Source organism: Poecilia latipinna, unplaced genomic scaffold (assembly GCF_001443285.1).
Source record: "Poecilia latipinna isolate Pla-1442-1.1 unplaced genomic scaffold, P_latipinna-1.0 Scaffold1994, whole genome shotgun sequence".
NCBI classification, from domain to species: Eukaryota; Metazoa; Chordata; class Actinopteri; order Cyprinodontiformes; family Poeciliidae; genus Poecilia; species Poecilia latipinna.
Window position 1 is genome coordinate 87,379 of NW_015114610.1, and position 19,700 is coordinate 107,078.

Below are 19,700 nucleotides of genomic sequence, written 5' to 3' on the forward strand. Positions count from 1 at the left end.
TGAGTTCCCATGGCCTATACAATGCTGGGGGGCCACGAGTTTGACACATGTGACTTAGATTTTAAGAGCCACTTCAGCTTTATTAATATTGTCTGGCTTTAACATTCAAGATCCACACCTTTACTGATCTCACCACTGTGGTTATAAAACCTCTGTTTGCTTGCAGAAAGCTCTCATGCTTTAAAAGGAGATGATTCTGGCTTTAAAAATGTCTGATTCGTGTCACGCAAAGCACTGATCTGATATGTGCAGCCATTCCTGCTCAGAGTACAGCTCTGATTACCAAAAGTAAACACTTCATTTCCAAATACACACTTTTAAATGCCGTGTTTATCATCGCTAAGCCACCTGCAGTGTAAATAAAATGTCCTCGCAAGTAATCTTAGGCCATTCCCACGCATGATTCTCCACGTACCTGATGACTGACAGATGTTGGGCTAATTAATATCCTCTAATTATTGTGATACAGTGGCATATTGATTAAAAGTTAATTAATTTTGTTTTAAATTTTTTTACTTTTTTAATGATAAGAGTAAGTGGGAAGGCCAAAACAGATGTTATGTTAATGTGTGATAACAAAAATATTTACTACACTCATGCATTTCAAAGCTGAAGTTCACTGTTTCCCTTCTCACTGAAGTTTACATAACATCTTAGTGCATGTATGTGTAAAGTGTTTATGGTCTCACAGGGCAGTTGCGGAGGTCTCCCATGTTGCTGGCGTTGCGGAGCAGCTCTCCAAACATGTCAGGTGTTGGTTTCTCTCTGCACTCCAGCATCCTCACTGCCTGGTTACTGCAGCATTTGACGCACAGGAGAGAAAAGGAAAAAGGAAAAGATCACACACACTTTGCTGCTGAAAGCGTAAAACCAACATTGTTGAACCTATATGTGAAATTTAATATTTCTGCTTTTGTTTATTTGCAACAATATCACTTGCAAGTTAGTTTTCTCTTACTTCAAGTGTGCTGAGATATTTGGATTAGAAACAAGATCAAAAATACTTGGTAAGATTTTGGTTTTTGCAGAGAAAATAACAAAAATACATTCCAAGAGAATAAATAAATACATTCTTAGATAAAGACCAGAGTCTTAAAACCTTTTCAATTTTCAGTTTAACCAGCCCCGATTGGTGACCCAAAGTCGGGAATTCCAATTTTGGATCTTCTGCTGGTCAGTGAATGCACCACACTGATAACAATATTCTTTGCTGTGCAGGCGCTTATGAGGAAGTGAGATTTATCAGAGAGATGTAAGATGCTTAAAGGGAAGACATTTAGGCAGTAAGAGAGCAAGACTTTCAGCAGATAACAGGAAAATAGCACTAAAACTAGTGATTTTCAATTTCCACATCTAAAGTTTGACCTCGTATAAAATCTCACTTTATTTCAAAGTTACTTTTTAACATACTTTAGCTGAGAAGAACTAACAGAGCTTAAACATGAGAAATCTGACAGTTCGTATCTGTTTTCAAGTCGTCTGATTATAAACTCATACATACATAATTTATCTCTGTGAATGTGAAGCTACAGGTTTGACTCAGGTTTCACCAACTCAAATATAACACCTTTTTAAGACTGCTGTGTTGTGTAATACTACTCCACGCCATTAGGTGGAGCCACTGACAAGAATAAATGAGAAATGGTAGGAAGAGTAAGAATGTGTCTTGTTTTCCAAACCATTACAAAGACCATTATGAATTAAATTTAAAATATGAATTACGACAGAAATTTACAAAAGGAAATTTAATATTTTGTGTAGCAGTAGTGCTAAGTTTTGTTTTGATTTTTTTCCCCACAGAATAAATTTAGTCTGGGTTGGCAACAGAAGTAAGACATTGGCAAAGATGATATACGCAAAAAGCTAGCTAGCAAGGGATTGTTAGCAGCTAGTAAGCGGTAGCCTCCTTAGACATAATGGTAGCCTCAACCGGTTTGAGTCACCGAACATAATGAAGCCGTCTGAGTGTGACACAAACGTAAGACATTTCTGTCAGAAAAACAAGAAAAATGAACTACAGAGAATATTTTAGATTAAATAGTCCTGCCACTAAAAAATTTAAGACCTGCGATTAATGTATTTAATGTAATTAATTTAAGGCTTTTTAAAACTGCCCTGCAGGCTCTGGTCCACATCTCATCTTAGAGCTTCGTAAGTATCATAATGATAATACGAATGTAAAAACCATCTTAATCTCTCGTTCCTTCTTATCCCTTCCACTGCTGAATTAAGCCTTTTGACTGCTCTCTTTTAGGGGAAGCAGGAAAATGCAACGCCACAGCCAAGAAGATGTTCTTATTTCTGTTTACTTATGTCTGAGCCCTGCTTGAACCACATATCTTCCTCTCTATTTTTGTCACCCTTGGATTATCTTACTTATGCTGACTTTTTTGCTTTCTAGGCCGTAAACAGCAGGCCTCGTTGAGGTTAAAAATAGCCTGGCGGTGTTAACAGGCACAAACACAGGGGAGGCTGCTCCGTTGTGCTTGAACTACCTGTTTATTTGTATTTTCACCCAGCATTCCTACTTCGATTATTTACCAAAGGGATACGTATGGATGTTTTGTTTCATTTTCTCATTTGGTGGTTCTGCTCCGCTCTTTTACTTATAGATTTTTGTTACTCCCTGGGTGCAACTGATTGATTGCTCCCAAGTTTCTTATTTCATTAACTTGGAGCGTGGGAGATTTTTAATGTAACACACGCACTTGACTGTGTGAGGATTTTCCTGGACGTTCCTTCATTCACATTTGGGATTCGTTTGCACACGCTCACCTGCTCCTGCATATGCATGAGCACGTGCATGATGTATGCGCATACATGTTCATGTGTGATTTCGCTCAGCGTTCGGCCGGGGCCCATGCAGAGAAGTGAAGAACGTCCTGTACCTTCTTTTACTGCTGTGATTAAGCCTCAGCTTGCTTCCAGGTTTACTGCATCGTGTGTATTCACCCGCATGTGTGTGTGTGTGTGTGTGTGTGTGTTAATGTGGACTTACCAGAGGGACGTGGTGGAGATGTAATGAACCATCTGAATGAAGGGCAGGGGGTCCGAAGAGGCTCCACAGCTGCTGCACACACACTGTAAGAAGAAACACATCCTGGGATTCATTACAGGACATCGTTTTCTCTGATAATTATTTTCTCGTTAAGGGCCATCAAATGTTAAATCACATAATGATTTAGGGTTTCTTTTTTTCCACCAAGCATGTTCTGGATCTAAACAAGGGCCAGAGCTTGCTGTGCAGAGCCGTTTCTGTTTAATCGGATGAAGAAACGATTCAAGCCAACAAAGTCCAGATTCCCATCTTGGCACCAAATCTTTGCTGTGGTAAGGAAATTGGAAGACCGGATTTGCACGTGTAAGTCGGACCCATGGAGGTCCAGAAGCATGATTTCCCACAAAAAATATTTAAAAGAGCCCAAACAACAACAACAACAACAACAAAAAAGCTAGTTTAAATGTGAAATTTTTGACAAAAAAGTTGAAAACAAAAAACGTACTTGAATTATTTTTTAAAGATGTCATAAATCAGCCGAGGCAACTGGCTGAAAGTCTTTATTAAAGAATTTATACGCCATAAACCTTTTTCAGATTTTGTCCAAAGCTCATACATCTGTGTATTTTATTAGGTGGATGGGTGTTTTAGATCAGGGGTGTCAAACTCATTTTCATTTTGAGGAATATCAAAATCTGTATGTTCTCAAAGGGCCAGTTGTGCCAGAATACATTGATAAAACGTATTAAACTATTAAAATCTCAAACAATAGCTGTTCCTATTTTGTGATTGTTTTAGTGGTTTTTTGCTGTCAAACTTGCAGATTTTGTGGTGGCAGTTTAGAAATGTTTGTTAGGAATTTTTACAATATTTGCGGTAGTATATAATGTTAAATGTGACTTTTTTTATCACTTGCTGTGTCAATTACGGACTATGACTTGACATCAAGTAGAGCTGAGGCAGCAGTCACTTAAACTCAATGTTTTTGACCAATTTAGAGAAAATTTGCAGTAAAATCAGAAAAAAAGTGGAAATTTGTTGATTTTGTTTGCATTTTTGTGAAAAACTGGGAGAAGTTATTGATGTAATTCGGAGTCTAAAGGACCATTTAAAAAGCTGCGGCGGGCCAGATTTGGCCCCCGGACCTGGAGTTTGACACATGTGTTTTAGACAATCAGATATTGAATAATCTCTTGAAATACACATGTTTTTCCATAATTCTAAAGTTAAAATCAACTTCCAGACTTACCTGAAGTCAGTTTTTCATAAAACCTTTTGCTGCAGAGACAGTGAGAGTCTTTGGAAGTATCTACCAGCTTTAGGTATCTAGAAACACTGTTCACAATTCTTTATTGTATATTTTATAGTTTTTCTCTGTGCTACTGCACTTCATTACTCGCACCATAATTTATGGACTAAGTTTTGATTACTTAAGCTGTTCGTGCCGACAGCCCCACTGGAAATATGCTTAAAGTGAAAAAGAGTTATTTTTTAAATCGTGATACCAAACGTGACTCCTTGTTAAGATGAATGCATTCAATTACAGTTTTCCTTCCCTAGAGGTTTAAATGTCCAGTGTTTCTCATTTTAACTGAGTAAAGTCACAATTTGATGCTATTCTTAGACACAGGAGATTTGATAATACATATTAAATCAGTCGAGGGGAAAATGATGATGAGTTATTAAATATTTGAACAAATATATGGGTCGGGTTGGTGGTAGGATTGTCTAGAGAACAAAATATTAGCTTTGGGTTTTCATATGACCAATGGCTTCTTTTTTAATCACTTACCTGTTCAAACAAAGTCATGGCAAACTTCTGGTGTGGTATGCAGTGTTTGGCCGTGCAGATGTCCTCCCTGCTCTCCGCGCTGATGTGGAAGTGGATACGCATCAGCAGATTCTCCTGAGAAGCAAAGTTTATACATGTGAGCCGTGTGGTTTTAAGAGTGCTACATGTTGTGTGTTTGTGTGTGTGTGTGTGTGTGTGTGCGTGTGTGTGTTTTTGATTGCTCCTCTCTGCTGGTGCTCTTGTTAATCTGACCGTGGGAGCAGCATCTATATTTCATAAGAAGCCGACGGATTCCCTGACTGAACACATTTACTACCAATCGATCAGACAGCACCTCTCAGAAGCACACATAAAATACACACACATGCACGTAGACACAACACACACACACACACGCACACACGGAGGGCAAAGAGTGGAGAAAACAACTGAGATTCCCTGGAAGAAACCAGGAGCACAGAGGAAGTTTAAAGATGTTACAGCTATAAAAATAACATTTTGATCTGCATAATGTTAGAACAGCTCCACACAGACCTAAAAGTATAAAGACTTATCTATAAATTATTATTTTTTACTAAGATTTACAGCTTAATATACTCAAGAAACAACAACGAACAACATTTTATTGACTTCCATAGAAATGTCCTTACTCTGTATACTGAAAATATTCACAGTACTTCACTTTTCCCACATTGGAAATTGTATTAAATGAATCTCTTTCCTCAAAAAAAAAGGTTTTTGAGTGTAAAATCATTTATAATCCCAATACACTCATCATAGGGCACATCATAACTGATATACATGTGACAGGACTTCATGTTTATCAAAATGCACTTCATTATTTTGCGTTTGGACCCGAGTACAAAGGGTTTTCAATGTACATGCTAAGATAAAAAATAAAAAACAAAACAGAGGGGCATTGAGGATGTTTCTTTTCCTTGAATTAGTGTGCTGGTTATGAAAATACACATATATATTTTAAATGAATTAACAAAAAGCAACTGTGAGTGCATGTGAAGCCACGTTGCTGCTGCAGACTCACAAAACACTCGGCAGCGTCGTCCATAATGCCCAGCTGAAACCTCTGCTCGTCTTGGAAAGTCTTGGCCAGCGCGCTCCGCAGTGCGTCTGACGGCAGAACGCGCTCGCTGCTGAACTGGAACTGAGCAAAGATACTCTGCAAATGCACACAAATATAAAAAATCCATTAATTTTTCATCCGCTGCAGCAAATATAAACTATTTCGCACTGTAACGCTGCTCCTGAAACACCTCTGCATTGTTGGAGGTAGAACAAAAACAATGAAAAAACTGTCAGTGCATCTTCCTGGATCACCAAGTTCTTCTAAATGACCCATAAAAAAGAAGCAGGAAAACTTGTGAACCTATCAAGAGCTAAAGTGCTGCACAAAACTCTCTGACAGGGATAAAACAAATGGCTCTACCGAGGCCTCAATATCACAACATGTAAATAATAAATGGCACTTTTCTCAAACAAAATAAAGCAGCTCAAAGAGAGCTTTGTAGCAGTGAAATGGAAACCAAACCAGAGGGCTAACAGAGAAAGCTAGGCCACTGAAGTATGTTTTGAGGGCAGCATCCGATGTGAAGGACATCATGGAGAGACCCGGCAGTCTGCAGCCTCTCAGGTCTAATGGAGGAAACAATCCTGATCTTACAAACCAGCCCATAAAGATATATGCTTCTTTTTGCAAGCCTCACTGATTAGTTAGAGAATATTAAAAATACTGATGAAGTACACCTGACATTCTCTTCCTTAAAGTCTTACCGCATTTTTTTTTCTATAATCTATGCAGATTCAAATATTTTGAACATTGTAAGGTGTCTACAAAATATTTTCAAGACTAACAAAGTTGGAGGAGTTACATTATACCAGGATTTACTGGTCTGAAAACCAAATCAGACTGAGAATAATTGGTTTAAACTGTGAAATTGTAAAAAATTTCTGATTTTGACTGGACTAAACTCAGCTAACTAAACAGAGCATAATTTAACTAAACTTAACTCACTTAAATCAAGTGAGCTGAATAAACTGAACTTGATTTAATGAACTAAACTGAATCAAATTTAGTACATAAGATTCAATTGAATTGAAATCAGCTGGACTAAACTAGGTTGAACTGAATGCATTTCTATTTGATTTTAACTGTATTTAAGATATCTCAAATTGTGATAATGGTGCTGACAGTGCAGTGTTGCTAATAAAAAGAAAAAGAGAAATTACGTTTCTGAACTCAGGTACCAGCAACGAGTGAATTTTGACTTCAGCTGGTTGGAGGCTGCAGCACCAAAACACGGAGAGATAAAAGCGTAATCAACTTTCTCCATTTTGCCGATGGATAAAAATGACCTACTTTTTAGTTAGGAAGAGATTTATGCTGGGGGAAAAAATGCACTCATTTAATATATGTTGTTGTTTTTTTTTCTTCTTTTTTTAGAAAGCCTGGGACAGAAATAAACCTAATTTGGCTTGACGTATCCGAACAGCGGTTGGTGCTCTGCTGGTTTTCAGTCGCAGTGGTGGATTCAGTTGCTGATGAGACAGCTGGACTGAAAAGCAGCAGGTCTCCTCTGTGTCCTGAGGACTTTTAAAAACACTATATCAGGAGAAAAATATTCACACACAGTCACAGTTCGTCAGCATCTGTTTCTGTCCACAGTGGGTCCATTTTAGTTCATCAAACAGAGGTAAAAGAAAATCAAGCTGAAGCAACAAAACTGAACTACATTTCCTTAAAATGTGACTTTACATTGAAATGCTTGTTTTTCTTTCAAATCTTCTATTCATTAAATAAAGATTTACAGTATATTGCTTATCAAACTGAAGTTTTAAGCCAGTCTTTATGATTTGTTTGTAATTTTTTTGTTCCTAGGTAACAATCACATCACTACTTTCACTCCTGGATTCAAAATAAATTTCATTTCAAAATTAAAGTCTGGAGGAAGAGAATCCAAGTTGTTTGAGATCCAGTGTTTAGTCTGCACCTTTAGATGATTTTGGGAGCCATCGTGCCTTCTGCTGTGCTTAATCAACTCCAGAGTCAGAGCTGACATCTACAAGGTCTTTCTGGAGTACTTCATGCTTCCTTTTGCTGACAAACTTTATGAAAATGCGGCTAAAGATACAAAAACTTATGCTAATGACTGTCGCATCAATGTCCCTGATTGACCAGCAAACTGGCCTGATCTGAACTCCATGAACTACTGAGACGAATCTAGTTAATTAAATGATAATTGTATCTACATGACATCTCGAGAGCAGGGTGTCTTTGCAGCCTTAAAACCTCTTAAATCATGCATCTAAAATTAATATCTTAAAATAAGTTTTAAAAATGTAAGTTAGCCTTTAATATGTTAGTTACAGATCTTTAATTTTGTCTTGATAGAACAATTTAATTACCTTTTTTTTTCCTTGCAGAACTTTTCTCTCAGGCAAAACTTTGGTCACACTCACCGCTAACATTCCCTCGCTAGCTAGCTTGTTTTTTATTTTGCGTCTGTCAAGTGCGAATTTATCGCCAGTTGGCAGGACAAAGTTTGTACATGTCTGTGGAGGTAAAGGTCTTAAATTTCATTCGAATTTATCTTAAGTTTTCAATTTGTGTTGATGAAACCTGCAGAAACCCTGCTAAAATATGTCCATGTTGAAATGTTTAGTAATGTGTTTTGGCTTTAATCGCTATTTTTAAGTGGGGAAATTGTGAAAAAAAAAATCATGATATGTTAATTCTGGCATAACTAATTCCCTAATGGTTTATGTCCTTTATTATAAGTTCAGTAGATCTGATTTCAGGTGGCATTCTGGAAGCAGTTCGCCAAAATGGCTGCGATGATAATGGTGTGAAAATGTTCTCAAACAATAGGCTTCATCAGAGTGAGTGCAAGTCGAGTGTTGGCAACGGCAAAGGTAATGCAGTCGTGCTGCTGACGGAGAGGAGTGTGTATGTGTGTGAACGAGAGAGAGAGAGGAAAAAGGGAAAGTGTGAGCAATATTGTGTGTATGTGTGCGATATGGTGTCTGTGCTGACTGCAGCATTGCGCCAAGGAGAATGGAGGGGGAATAGACCCTACAGAGAGAGGGAGGGATGGAAGGAGGAGTGCAGGGAGAGAGGGGGCGGAGTGAGTGAGTTAGAGATGTGTGTTTAAGTGTGTGCGCACATGTCAGCGTGAGAAAACAGAAACAATCAGCACCCACTCCCATGTTCATTCATTTTCTCCCTTCTTTCCTCCAGTTTTCCATTCTTTCATTCCCTTTCCTCACTCTTTTTCCTGGTTATTGCAGTGTGTTCTCAGGTATCTGCATCCAAGTGTGCATGTGTGTAAATGTGGAAGTGTTTTGCTGCTGAGAGAGATAAATTGTTGCAGTGATTTTCTTGAGGGATAGCTACCGGCGTCCTCTGAACTTATCTCCACTACACGATGCAGCCTTTATCTGCTGCAAATCAACCTAAAGTAAAGTAAAACATAACCTTAATTTTTGTTGCTGCATCTTTAAAGAAGTTGTTTAAAAATTTAATACTCCATTGAAGCTAATTTGGTGGGTGTCTGCCTCGGTTATTCGGATGCTTTAATCAACTCCAAGCAGACTGTGGGGAGCAGGGTTGCAGCTGATAGCTGGCAGGACGGTTAATAAAACCTGACAGGAAAATACGGGACACCACCTTACATTTCTACCCCCACAGCTGACTGGCGCGGTGCGCGCTACAAATCCTGTACATGTGCGGCGCAAGCGGGAGGATCCTGAGGTGCGTGGCTGGAGTGCAAAGTGAGATTTGTGAGCGTTTCTTATTTCAGTGTCCCAGCGTGGGATGTGCTGGCTCAGCGCTTTCAGCCGGGCCAATTAATTACAGCGAGGCGCTGGAGACGGAGCGGCGTGTGGAGCGCGCACATCAACACCGGGCCGCATCACACACTTCCAGGATGAGACACATGTATAATGGCGCTGATGCAACAAATGGCCGGAGCGGGGCTGCATTAAGCTTGGTCATTAGGAGGGAGGCAGGAGGTTACAGATCTTCATCTTCTGGACTGCTGGGATGCCAGACTACCAAAGGATTGTGCAAAACTTTTAAACCATTCTTTATAGTTTGCTCCCAAAGAGACGGATAATTTTGTGACAATCTTCCAGTACTGAAGTGCATTTATGTTCCAGCAATGGTGCATTTATATAAATATCAATTTAGCATGATAAATATGAATATGCAAGCTAAACAAAAGTACACCAATATCACACATAACTCAGTATAACTATTATTCAACTGTTTGTATTACAATCTAACCATTTATTTAGGTTCTGATCAACATTTGTGTGTAAAATGATCAAAGACAACAGAGGCCTAATCCACATGTAGCCTAATATTTGGGAAAACAAATATATTTTTATGCATTTTTTTCCTTTCATCCACACAAAAGCTCAGTTTTTACTACTAAAACCAATTATGAAAAATTCACACCAAAGTGGAGATTAGAGAAAACTCAATGTTTGTGTTCATAAACAGATTTAAAATGCCAACCATTACAGCCTGTGACAAATAATGCACCAATATATCCACATAGTTACTTTAACTTAATTCCTAATCAACACTATCTTGTGTTTTAATGACTTTATAAGCTAATACGCTATTCAAAAGTAGTTCAACCTACATTTCTGTCCACACAAATGACCCTCCTGGCGCCATGTTTAATTCCTAACAGGAAGTCGTTGTTGTTTTGAAGCAATCTCATAGATTTTAGCTTTGCGCTACACTGCCCCCTATGGGTTCACCATGTTCAAAACAACAATCAGGCCGATTAGCGTGGGTTCATGTAAAAATGTTTCTGAAACTGATCCCATGTGTACAATATTATTTCTTTAAACGATGTGACGAAGATAGTCGTTTTTATAAAGTCCTGACTGCAAAAACTTTCTAGTTTACTTTCTAGCTTAGTTTTTAGTTCACTTGAACTAAAACAAAACTAACTTAAGGTAACTTTTCAAGAAGGTATATATGAGCTTGTTTTAAGTCAATAATGCATTAACATTCATTTAAAAAATGTACTAGTTCCACTGGCAGATTATTTTACCTATAACAAATCATTTCTCCCATGTTCAGCATGAGGAAAGAGTCTGATTGCATTCATTTCAATAAATATACTTTTCATAGATTATCGAAAAGGGTATGAATGATTTTTGACAACACATAAAAGCAGACTTTTTTTTTGATTGATAACAATTTGAGAGACACTTGTCTCACTTTTTTTGATTAAAAAAATGGACTAAAGAAGGAGATGATGAGATTCTAGTTCACATTTTGTGGTGCTTGATCTGTCAGTGAAGTTAAAAGAAAATATGGATTAAAATAAAAAAAAAACAACAAAAGAAGATAAAGAAATCTGATTATGAAACAGAACAGAAGCAGAACCAGACCTCCCTCATGATATTCATATCAAGTGTGATTTTTTTTGCTCATATTTCAATGACTGTGAGCAAATCTCTGCCTGATGAGTCAGTTTTAAGACAGTGCAAGTTTATCAAATTCTCATGACTTGGATAACACCAAACCTCAGCTTCCGCCACAAGAAATGAATAAGAGAATCACAGAATATAATTAATTTATAAGCAGAACGGAGAGATTGTTGTATTGTTTCTGAGTGAATAGTCTTTTAAATAAATGACTTCATTTGGTTTGGGTTAGTGACAAGGCTGAGTTTAAACAGTAAATTCAGCTTTTGAAGAGGAGATCAACACTTTGTAAACATGTATTGGCTTTTATGGTTTCACACAATTTATTGCCATAAATGAGAAAATGTGACGGATTGAAATTTGGTTATTTACCATTCAGAGGTACATTTACTGTTTTTGATGTTAAGAGGCTGTATGCTTTGTCACCAGTTTGAGAAGGACCTCGCTGCAGCAAACAGAAAGGGGCGAGGACGGACCACTGTCAGCCTCATACCTTATTTGGAAATGGAACCATTGCATTCCGGAAGTGAAGGGGGCGCTATTTCCTATATTATCCGCGGTCTCCCGTTTTTATTTTCATTTTAAATCTGTTATATATCTTCATTTTTAATAAGGAGTTTCACTCTTAGCATGTATTTGAACTTCTCTCTCTTATTTTCTTCAGAGCAGATCACAGTTTTGAACAAATTCTGTAGTTTTCTGGGTACTTCTAAATCTGCTCCTTAGTCGCATCTTTTCCAGCCTGCTACTGCCTCTAGTGGCGTGGGAGTGGTAACACAACTAATATAATTACATTACTAATCAGAAGACCATTAAGTCTTATTATTAATTCTGGCATTACTGGCATTATTAAGCCCAATATTACTGTGTGCAGAGTACACCCTTCTTCAGGGCGTTTACACAAAGTAACTGTGTTTTTCCCTGATTAAATTCAAATGCCACTCCATGTGAATTAAAGGCAGAAGATAACAAATAAACATTAAAGAAAAACGGACTGGTTCTCATTTTTACAGAAAAAAATAACACACTCAAATTAGTTATTTAGAAAAACAGGAGTTGCTGTTCGTACCTTTAGAGCGCAGAAGATGCATGAGTCCTCCATGCACTTATGAGTGGTCAGCTGCCGAAAGCTTCTCCTAAAGATGTCGAGATGCCACAAGACCTGGAAAACAAAAACATACGCTCATTTTTTATTTTATTCAACTTATCCAGTTGAGAAATAATACTTTATCCCACAAAAACTGATGAAAGGAATGCATACTTGTTTGACTTGGACTGAGATTTCAATTCACAAACAGATTGAGTCTTTAAATATTTCCCTGTGGAGAATGAACAGGAATGAATAGTCAGAAAAACATTGCTAGGGGTTTTAATTTGTGGGAAACACACACACACATCCTGTCAGACTTGAGTGCTGCTCCAGTACAGACAGTCCATTAAAACCGCTGTTAAAACATCCTTTCATTCAAAAGGATGATAGTCTACCCAAAATAACCACCTGGAGGAGTTTCCTAAATAGCTGCCTGCTGGAACGGTTTGTCGTCTTTGGTTTGATTACATGAAAGGCTCATGGTTTCCACGGTAACATCACATTCGGTCTGATTATATCTGCAGGTGCACGGCAATCAGAAAAATTTATTAGAGGCGCAAACGTGGAAACATTGCTAAGGGAAGTTTATGTACAGGAGCAGGATTTATTTCAAATTTAAAGCAGTTGTCTCTTTGTTTTATGACAAAGAAAATATAAACGAGCACCAACTAATTTAACAAAAATATAGTTTAAACCTTGATGTATTAGCAAATTGTCATATTTTTTCAGAATCCTCTACATCTCATATTGTTCCAGGAAAGTATGTATTTCACCTCATTTGTCCAAACGAGGCGATGAGTTTGAAGTTTCTGGATTTTTGTATTGAACTTGTAACAAAAAACTTTTTTCTCCCTTAATCCAAAATATGTCTAACAGCCAGTCTCTGCCCGTCTCTCCTCTTTGGGTCCAGGATTTCTTGGGAACTCAAGCTGGAAATGAAGCAGCTTTCATCCTCAAAACCCCAGAATCCCTTCGGCTCACTTCCAGTTGGTTTTATTTTTTTATGTATATAACCAAACTGAAGCAATAAAAGTTAACAAAGCATCAGAATCAGATCTTACTGCCAACAAAACCCTTTACGTTGTGCAGATGAACACCGTGAGACTGAACTAATTCATATTAAGTAAACTGCGTGGAAATCACCAAAACTAGGCTGGTGTGATGTTCACTTTCTGGTGCAAAAATAGGAGCAAACTTTCCACACGGCTGCGTGTTGGTTTCACAGTGCTGAGGCTGCTCTGATATTTCTGGTTGACATTTGAGCTCAAACAGGCCGTTACAGCTGCTGCGAGGAACCCTTCTGTTACCTCTCCTCTGTCGGGCTCAGGTATCACCATGGCAACCTCAGCCCCATTCATCTGCTCGTGTGCAGAGCTTTCTTGATTGGGCTCGATTAGTTTAATCTTCCCAGAGGGGGAACGGTGCTGATTATGTGATGCGGGTACCGCAGCGAACGACACAAATTAAGGATTTAGCTGAATGTTATAAATTGTATTCAGTCTCAGCTTCAAGGATGCTTTTTTGTTGTTCTTTTTTGTTTTGTTTTTTAATATCAGAAACTCTTGTCGGGGCATTCCTGCTCAAAATACCACAAAATTAAACAAATTCATCTTTATGAATCACTTCTCCTACGCAGCGTCCTCTCTGTTTTCTTGATCTTCAGCAATAAGTGGGAGAGAAAGTGAAAGAAGAGAGAAAGACAGAAAAGAAGAGTGTCCTTCTTTGTCTCTCTCTGGTGCAAAATCAAAAGGAAAGAGCCATTCGCGCATTCATTTAGTCAGCTGAAGGATAATACTGACGCTTCAATGTCCCTCAGGCTTCGACTGAGATTGGTAAATTACAGGCATGTAATTATGGAGACACGAGCGCAGAGTGTAGTTTGGCCTGAGTGACACAGGTTAGGAATGACAGACTGCATGCTGACCTCAGTGTTATATGTTCAATTGCTTCCTCTTGGTTATTTGAACTCCTCCTCTGACTGTAGCGTATTCGGTCGTGTTCGTGCACAGCAATGCAGCAAGCGCAAGGATAGTGCACCATCTCTGCACCTCCCTCCCTTATTACCAGCAAGTCTTTCCTTCTCTAATCACCTCTTCTCTATTTATTAATACTATATCTTGTTAAAATGTGGTGATTTGCCTGTTTTAAGACAGTAACAGCTACAAAACTGGAAACACTTAAAAGATTAATTTTTGAATAAAAATGATATGCTCACATCACACGCCCCTCTGAGCAACATCTCCACTCTGCACAAAAACAGATCCCTGAAGAAAGCTCAGGCAATTTCAGCTGAACCCAACAACCCCCTGTTCGTCCCCTCGGGACGCAGATTTGCTTTCAAAAGCTGCAGAACCAACAAATTTAAGAATTCATTTTTACCTGCTGGTGCCGTCTGTTTAAATCGTATGTCAAACTCGAGGCCTGGAAGTCGAATCCGACCCGCGGTAACTTTTTATACGTCTGAGGGACGCTTGGATGGAGCCTTCAAGATTACAGTTGTGTGATTAAATATTGTTTTATCAATCAAATTAAAAGTTTTTATCTGTATGCTGCAAAACTACATCAGTCAGTCCTCCCAGTTTTTCGATGCTGGTTTCACAAAACCAGCATTTCCCCAAACTTTTTTGAGTCTGTGTTTAGATTTTATCAAAGTTTTGGACTTTCTGTTGCGGTGGGTGAAGATCTTTGTCACCAGATTTCAGTAAAATTCTTATAAGAATAAGGGAGCATATTACAAATGCACAAAAACAGCCCAGGTAGGTAATTATGCAGCATCCTCAGTAAGAAAGAAAGTTAAGTTCTGGAGAAAAACATTATAAGAGGAACCATTGTTGAAACACATCTTTGTTTTTTTTATATTAACAAACTATCCTCATCGTTATCGCCAAGGTTTCCCCCAGAAAACTTGCAAAGTCTGAATGCTAGTTCAGTCATTCATCCAGCGGCCCGCCACGTTTTTGAATTAAAAAATGTTTAAAGTTGACAGGAAATTTGAAAATACCACTTGATAATTATGTGTTATTGTAAGATTGGAAGATTAATGCCTGAATACCAACCATAAAGTGTTAAAAAATGCAAACATTTTAAAAAGACTTCAATAAATAAGCAATGATAAGCCTGTGTCACGATCCGTGTTTATTTTTGAGTTTTCTGTGTTCAGTCCTGTTTCCCTGTGAGTCTCTGTCCTGTCCTCCCCGTTGATTGCTCCCCAGGTGTGTCTCATTCCCTTGATTACCCCGTGTGTATTTAAACCCTCCCGTTGTCTGTGTTCCTCGTTGGGTCCTCGTCGTTTGTGTCCGTCACTCGCCAGTAGAACTGTTTAAGTCCTGGAAGTGTCAGCTCTCGTGTTTAGTTCTGTGAATCAGTTGCTACCGGTACTTAGCTGTGAGCTAGTCTCTGCCGTGCTGCCTGTATGGACTGTTGAGCTTATTTTCATCATTAAATTCATTATCTTCACCATAACCTGGGTTCTCTGCGTCTCTCCTCACCACTTCAACCCCACCTCATGACAGCCTGGCAGGGGAACAAGTAAAGCCTGGTGGCCCGCCAGGCTTATAATACCTTGGGGGGAAACCCTGATTGTCGCATTTAAAAACAAATTAAAATGGAGCCATTAATCTCAGAGAAACATATCATCTGTATGTTAATTCTAACACAAGATGAATTTTCTTTAAATAGACTCATTTCTTCTCATTGATTCAAACTAAAATATTCCTTCATTCTGCTCTTACAGTTTAAAATGAAATAAAAAAAATTATAAACCTAAATTTTAATGTGAGAGAAAAACATTTTCCTTGTTTCTAATAAACGAAGGATAGGCCGCTGCAGTCTTTACTGATGGGAACCATAAGTGTTGTGACAAACCCAAACAAGCCGCCTAGATTCCTGCACAAAGTAAATCTTTATCCTGACCTGCAATACAACACCTGGCTGATGCCGCCATCCGCCGCTGACCTCTGCCCTGCATGTCCTGTTCCTACTGTTCTGCTCTCACATTACCACATGTAGTAACGGCGTCTCTATTCGCTGCATTTTGCTTACTAAAGGATGCTGCTGTCTGTGCCATAGCCAGGGCTTCAGTTTCCAGCTCTTCCATTTTATATGAGCTTCTATTGAAGCAGTGAGGTTTAAATAGTAGGAAAGGTCAATGTTAAAGGTCAATTTATTCAAAGTAAAGATTAAATGGCTAAATGGACATTGGTTATTGAGAAAATTAAAACAAGAAAACAACAAAAGCTGCTGTTCTCCATGCTGGAAAATCTGTCAGCCATCTTCCCTCACAATCTAATGACAATATGATATATTTGTTATTATATAAAGAACAAAAAAAGCTTCAAATGACGTCAATTTAAACTGAAAAAGCATTCACAAGAGTTAAACTTTTCAACATTTTCTAACTTTGGAACCACAAACTTCCACACATTTTATGTTCTTCTTATCTTTTGTTAAGTGATATAACAACATAGTAATTTTCCAAAGTTTATATTTGACAAATAAAAAACTCCTGCCAGTTTTCATGCCAAAATTGAACTTTTTTCTTTCCTATGAAGAAATACGTGGGGCAGAAAACTTAAACTGTACATCCCCAACCAAATGTTTCTACATTACTTTACACTGGTTCATAGATCGAATATTATTTATGGGAGGATTTTAAATGAAAGCGGCGACAAGGAGTCACCTGAAATGAAACTGAACATAAGAAATGGAGGAACGTCTAAAAAGTCAGTTTGCTCACAAAAGTGTTAGGAAGGTTTTGGTTTCCAAAGAGAATAACTCTCAACATTAAAAGGTGAGATTTGAAAGAAATAGACTAAAACTAAAAACTTCTAGGAAAGCTCAGAGGCCTTACTTATAATAAACAAGACTAATAAACTAAAATAAATTATCCAATCATGATAAACACAGAAAACATTGCACAGCATTGTAAAAAAAAAAGAAAAAAAAAAAAGCAGAAAAAGCCCAAAAAGAAAATGAATTCAAATCAAATACATTTTATCAACCCCAGAGGGAAATTAAAACAGGGACTTTTAAAGGTGACCTATTATGTTTACTATAGAATCGGTAAATGCACTATACAAAACATGTTGATTACATTTTTACTCAAAATTATTCTTAAATAATGATATATTTTTTTAGCTCCTTTCAGATTGAGCTGTTTTAGGGCGTCTTGTCACTTTAAATCTAAATGAGCTGGTGCTGGCCATGCGCCCCTATTTGACGTTTACACTTAACATGTGAGAATAACTGCAAACAGATGCGCTATTACACAATCGTACATCTTTGAAAAGCATAAGTAGAGCCTCCTGCACAACTAACCAGAATGCACCACGTGGTTTCTGACCAATAGTGCTGATGCTACTCTGCGGTTGCTAGGTAACAGGGCTGGGCTTTGCTGGGGTTCCTAGGCACGTCGAATGTGACAATTGTGAAACCGCTCATTTTCCAGAGACTAAAAGACATAAACTTCTTACAAAAACATGACTCTGTAGTTTTATAAGTGCTTACGATGGATTTTGGAAGTAGTGAAAGTAAACAAAAACATGCCAAAAGTACATTTGGCACAATAAGTCTCCTTTAAAATAGAGACCGCAAAAAATTTGATAGTTAGAGTCAAAGTTCACTTTACAGCGACACTGCAATGGCACAGATCAGTTCAGATCTGAGAATGGCCCAGTCCAAGTCAAACTAAGTCCAAAGTACCACTGAGAACTTGTGTAATGGTTTCAGGAAAATCAGCGTTGATGGATGCTCTCAAATTAATCTGACTCAGCTTAGCCTACTTTTCGAAGTAAAACTCACAGTCTGTGGATTTCTCAAAGGACCTGCAGCTCTAATTGGCCCAAACTAAAGTACTGACTCAGAAGTGCTAAATGCAAATGCACAACACACTTTTCGGACTTTCTTTGTGAAGAATATTTTACCCATTTATCACATCCTTCCAATACAACAATGCACTACTTTGTTTTGGTGTTCCACCTAAAATCCCAAATAGAATACATTAAAGTTTGTGGCTTTACCCATAAAAATACGCAAAAAAACAAATAAAGTAGAATGAGTTTGCAAGGCATTGCAAGCAGTGATGCAAGAACAATGGAAATATGCTGCAAACTATTAAATTAGTCATGAGAAAACGGTGTTAGGGTAGCCCCTTTGGTTCTGCCAAGGCTTTTTCTGTTAAGCTGCACTTCTTCTCATTATTAAAAGATGTGCTGTTGGGTTGATTGGTGACTCAACCGTCTGATAGACGTGCAAAGTTGTTACTCTGTGTTAGAACAGTGATAAAATAAATGTTCTTCATCCTCATCTGCTAGCATCAGCAAAGATAAGCTTCCCCAGTGCCCGGCCTCTCCTGGAGCAAACCAATGAACCACAATCAACACTAAACCATTTTGCTTTGTCACATAGTGGAAAGTTACCTACACTGTAGTATTTTTTTTTCCTTCATTGCAGGCGACTGCAGCGTTATATAAATGACTTTGAAGCTTTCTGCTATCCTCTGCTCCACTGATAGCTAATCTTACATTTCATTTGCATCAATGCAACTGCAGAAAAGTATTTCAAGCACGGCCATGAAAGTGTTAATCGCATGACAGCTAAACTTTTTAATCAGTTTATTTAGTGTATAAAATGCTGCATGAAACACTGCAGAAAAAATGATAATAAATGTCGATAAATGCAGTGATCTGCATGAATCAAAGAAGCAAACATTTGTGCCTGACCAGTGAAGCCCATGTGTTTCTGCCAACTTCATAACACACGGCTTCTGGCTTTTGCACTCTTGCCTAAGTTAAATGAAAAACTGCTGAGCATGTACGTAGGTTCTGCAACAAATCGGTGACCTGTCGAGGGTTTGCGCCGCCTTTCACCCAACGGCTGCTGAAGATAGACATCAGCCACGACGGATGAATGCACGAATGTAGATTTTACCTTGTAGTATTTTTCCTCAGATTCTCACAGAGGAGACTTGTCTGCTGCTGCTGATGTTGGTGCTGTTGGTGCTGATGCTGCTGCTGCCTCACAGCGGCTCCACTGCAGCAGAACTGGGTTAACTTCCTGGCCCAGGGGGGTCCCAGTGGGCCGCAGAGAGTCTTACATTCGCACTAAATCCACTTGTGGTAGAGCATTGTATAGCAGAGATTTGCTAGCACCTGCTAGGTAATTGTGGCATTTTTATTCTAATTAACAGAAAAAGAAAACTTAAAAAAGCAAAAGATTTAAGGGGGGTTAATTTAAATACTGATAAATATAACATTCAAGTAGTTTGTGGTATTCTTTTTGTTGTTCTGCTCTTTATAGAGCCAAACAAGCTGGTTAATAAGTCAGTTTGTCATTTTTAAAAATGTTTTGGATGAATAAAA

At 38.2% G+C, this 19,700-nt stretch overlaps 1 protein-coding gene across 7 annotated transcripts in view; it reads right to left on the minus strand.

Annotated features, from left to right (window-relative positions):
• The window catches only part of usp54b (ubiquitin specific peptidase 54b), an 89,499-nt gene that overhangs the window by 48,488 nt on the left and 21,311 nt on the right, over positions 1 to 19,700 (minus strand). For all 7 annotated transcript variants that reach the window (XR_001421935.1, XR_001421934.1, XM_015016227.1 and 4 more), the window contains 5 exons: positions 12,322 to 12,414; positions 5,833 to 5,967; positions 4,791 to 4,904; positions 2,999 to 3,081; positions 690 to 795 (listed from right to left, as the gene is read on the minus strand). Coding sequence is in view for 5 of the 7 variants with exons in the window: in XM_015016227.1 (XP_014871713.1) it covers positions 690 to 795; positions 2,999 to 3,081; positions 4,791 to 4,904; positions 5,833 to 5,967; positions 12,322 to 12,414 (531 nt within the window). In the remaining 2 variants the exon portion in view is untranslated. The remainder of the gene's footprint in view (positions 1 to 689; positions 796 to 2,998; positions 3,082 to 4,790; positions 4,905 to 5,832; positions 5,968 to 12,321; positions 12,415 to 19,700) is intronic.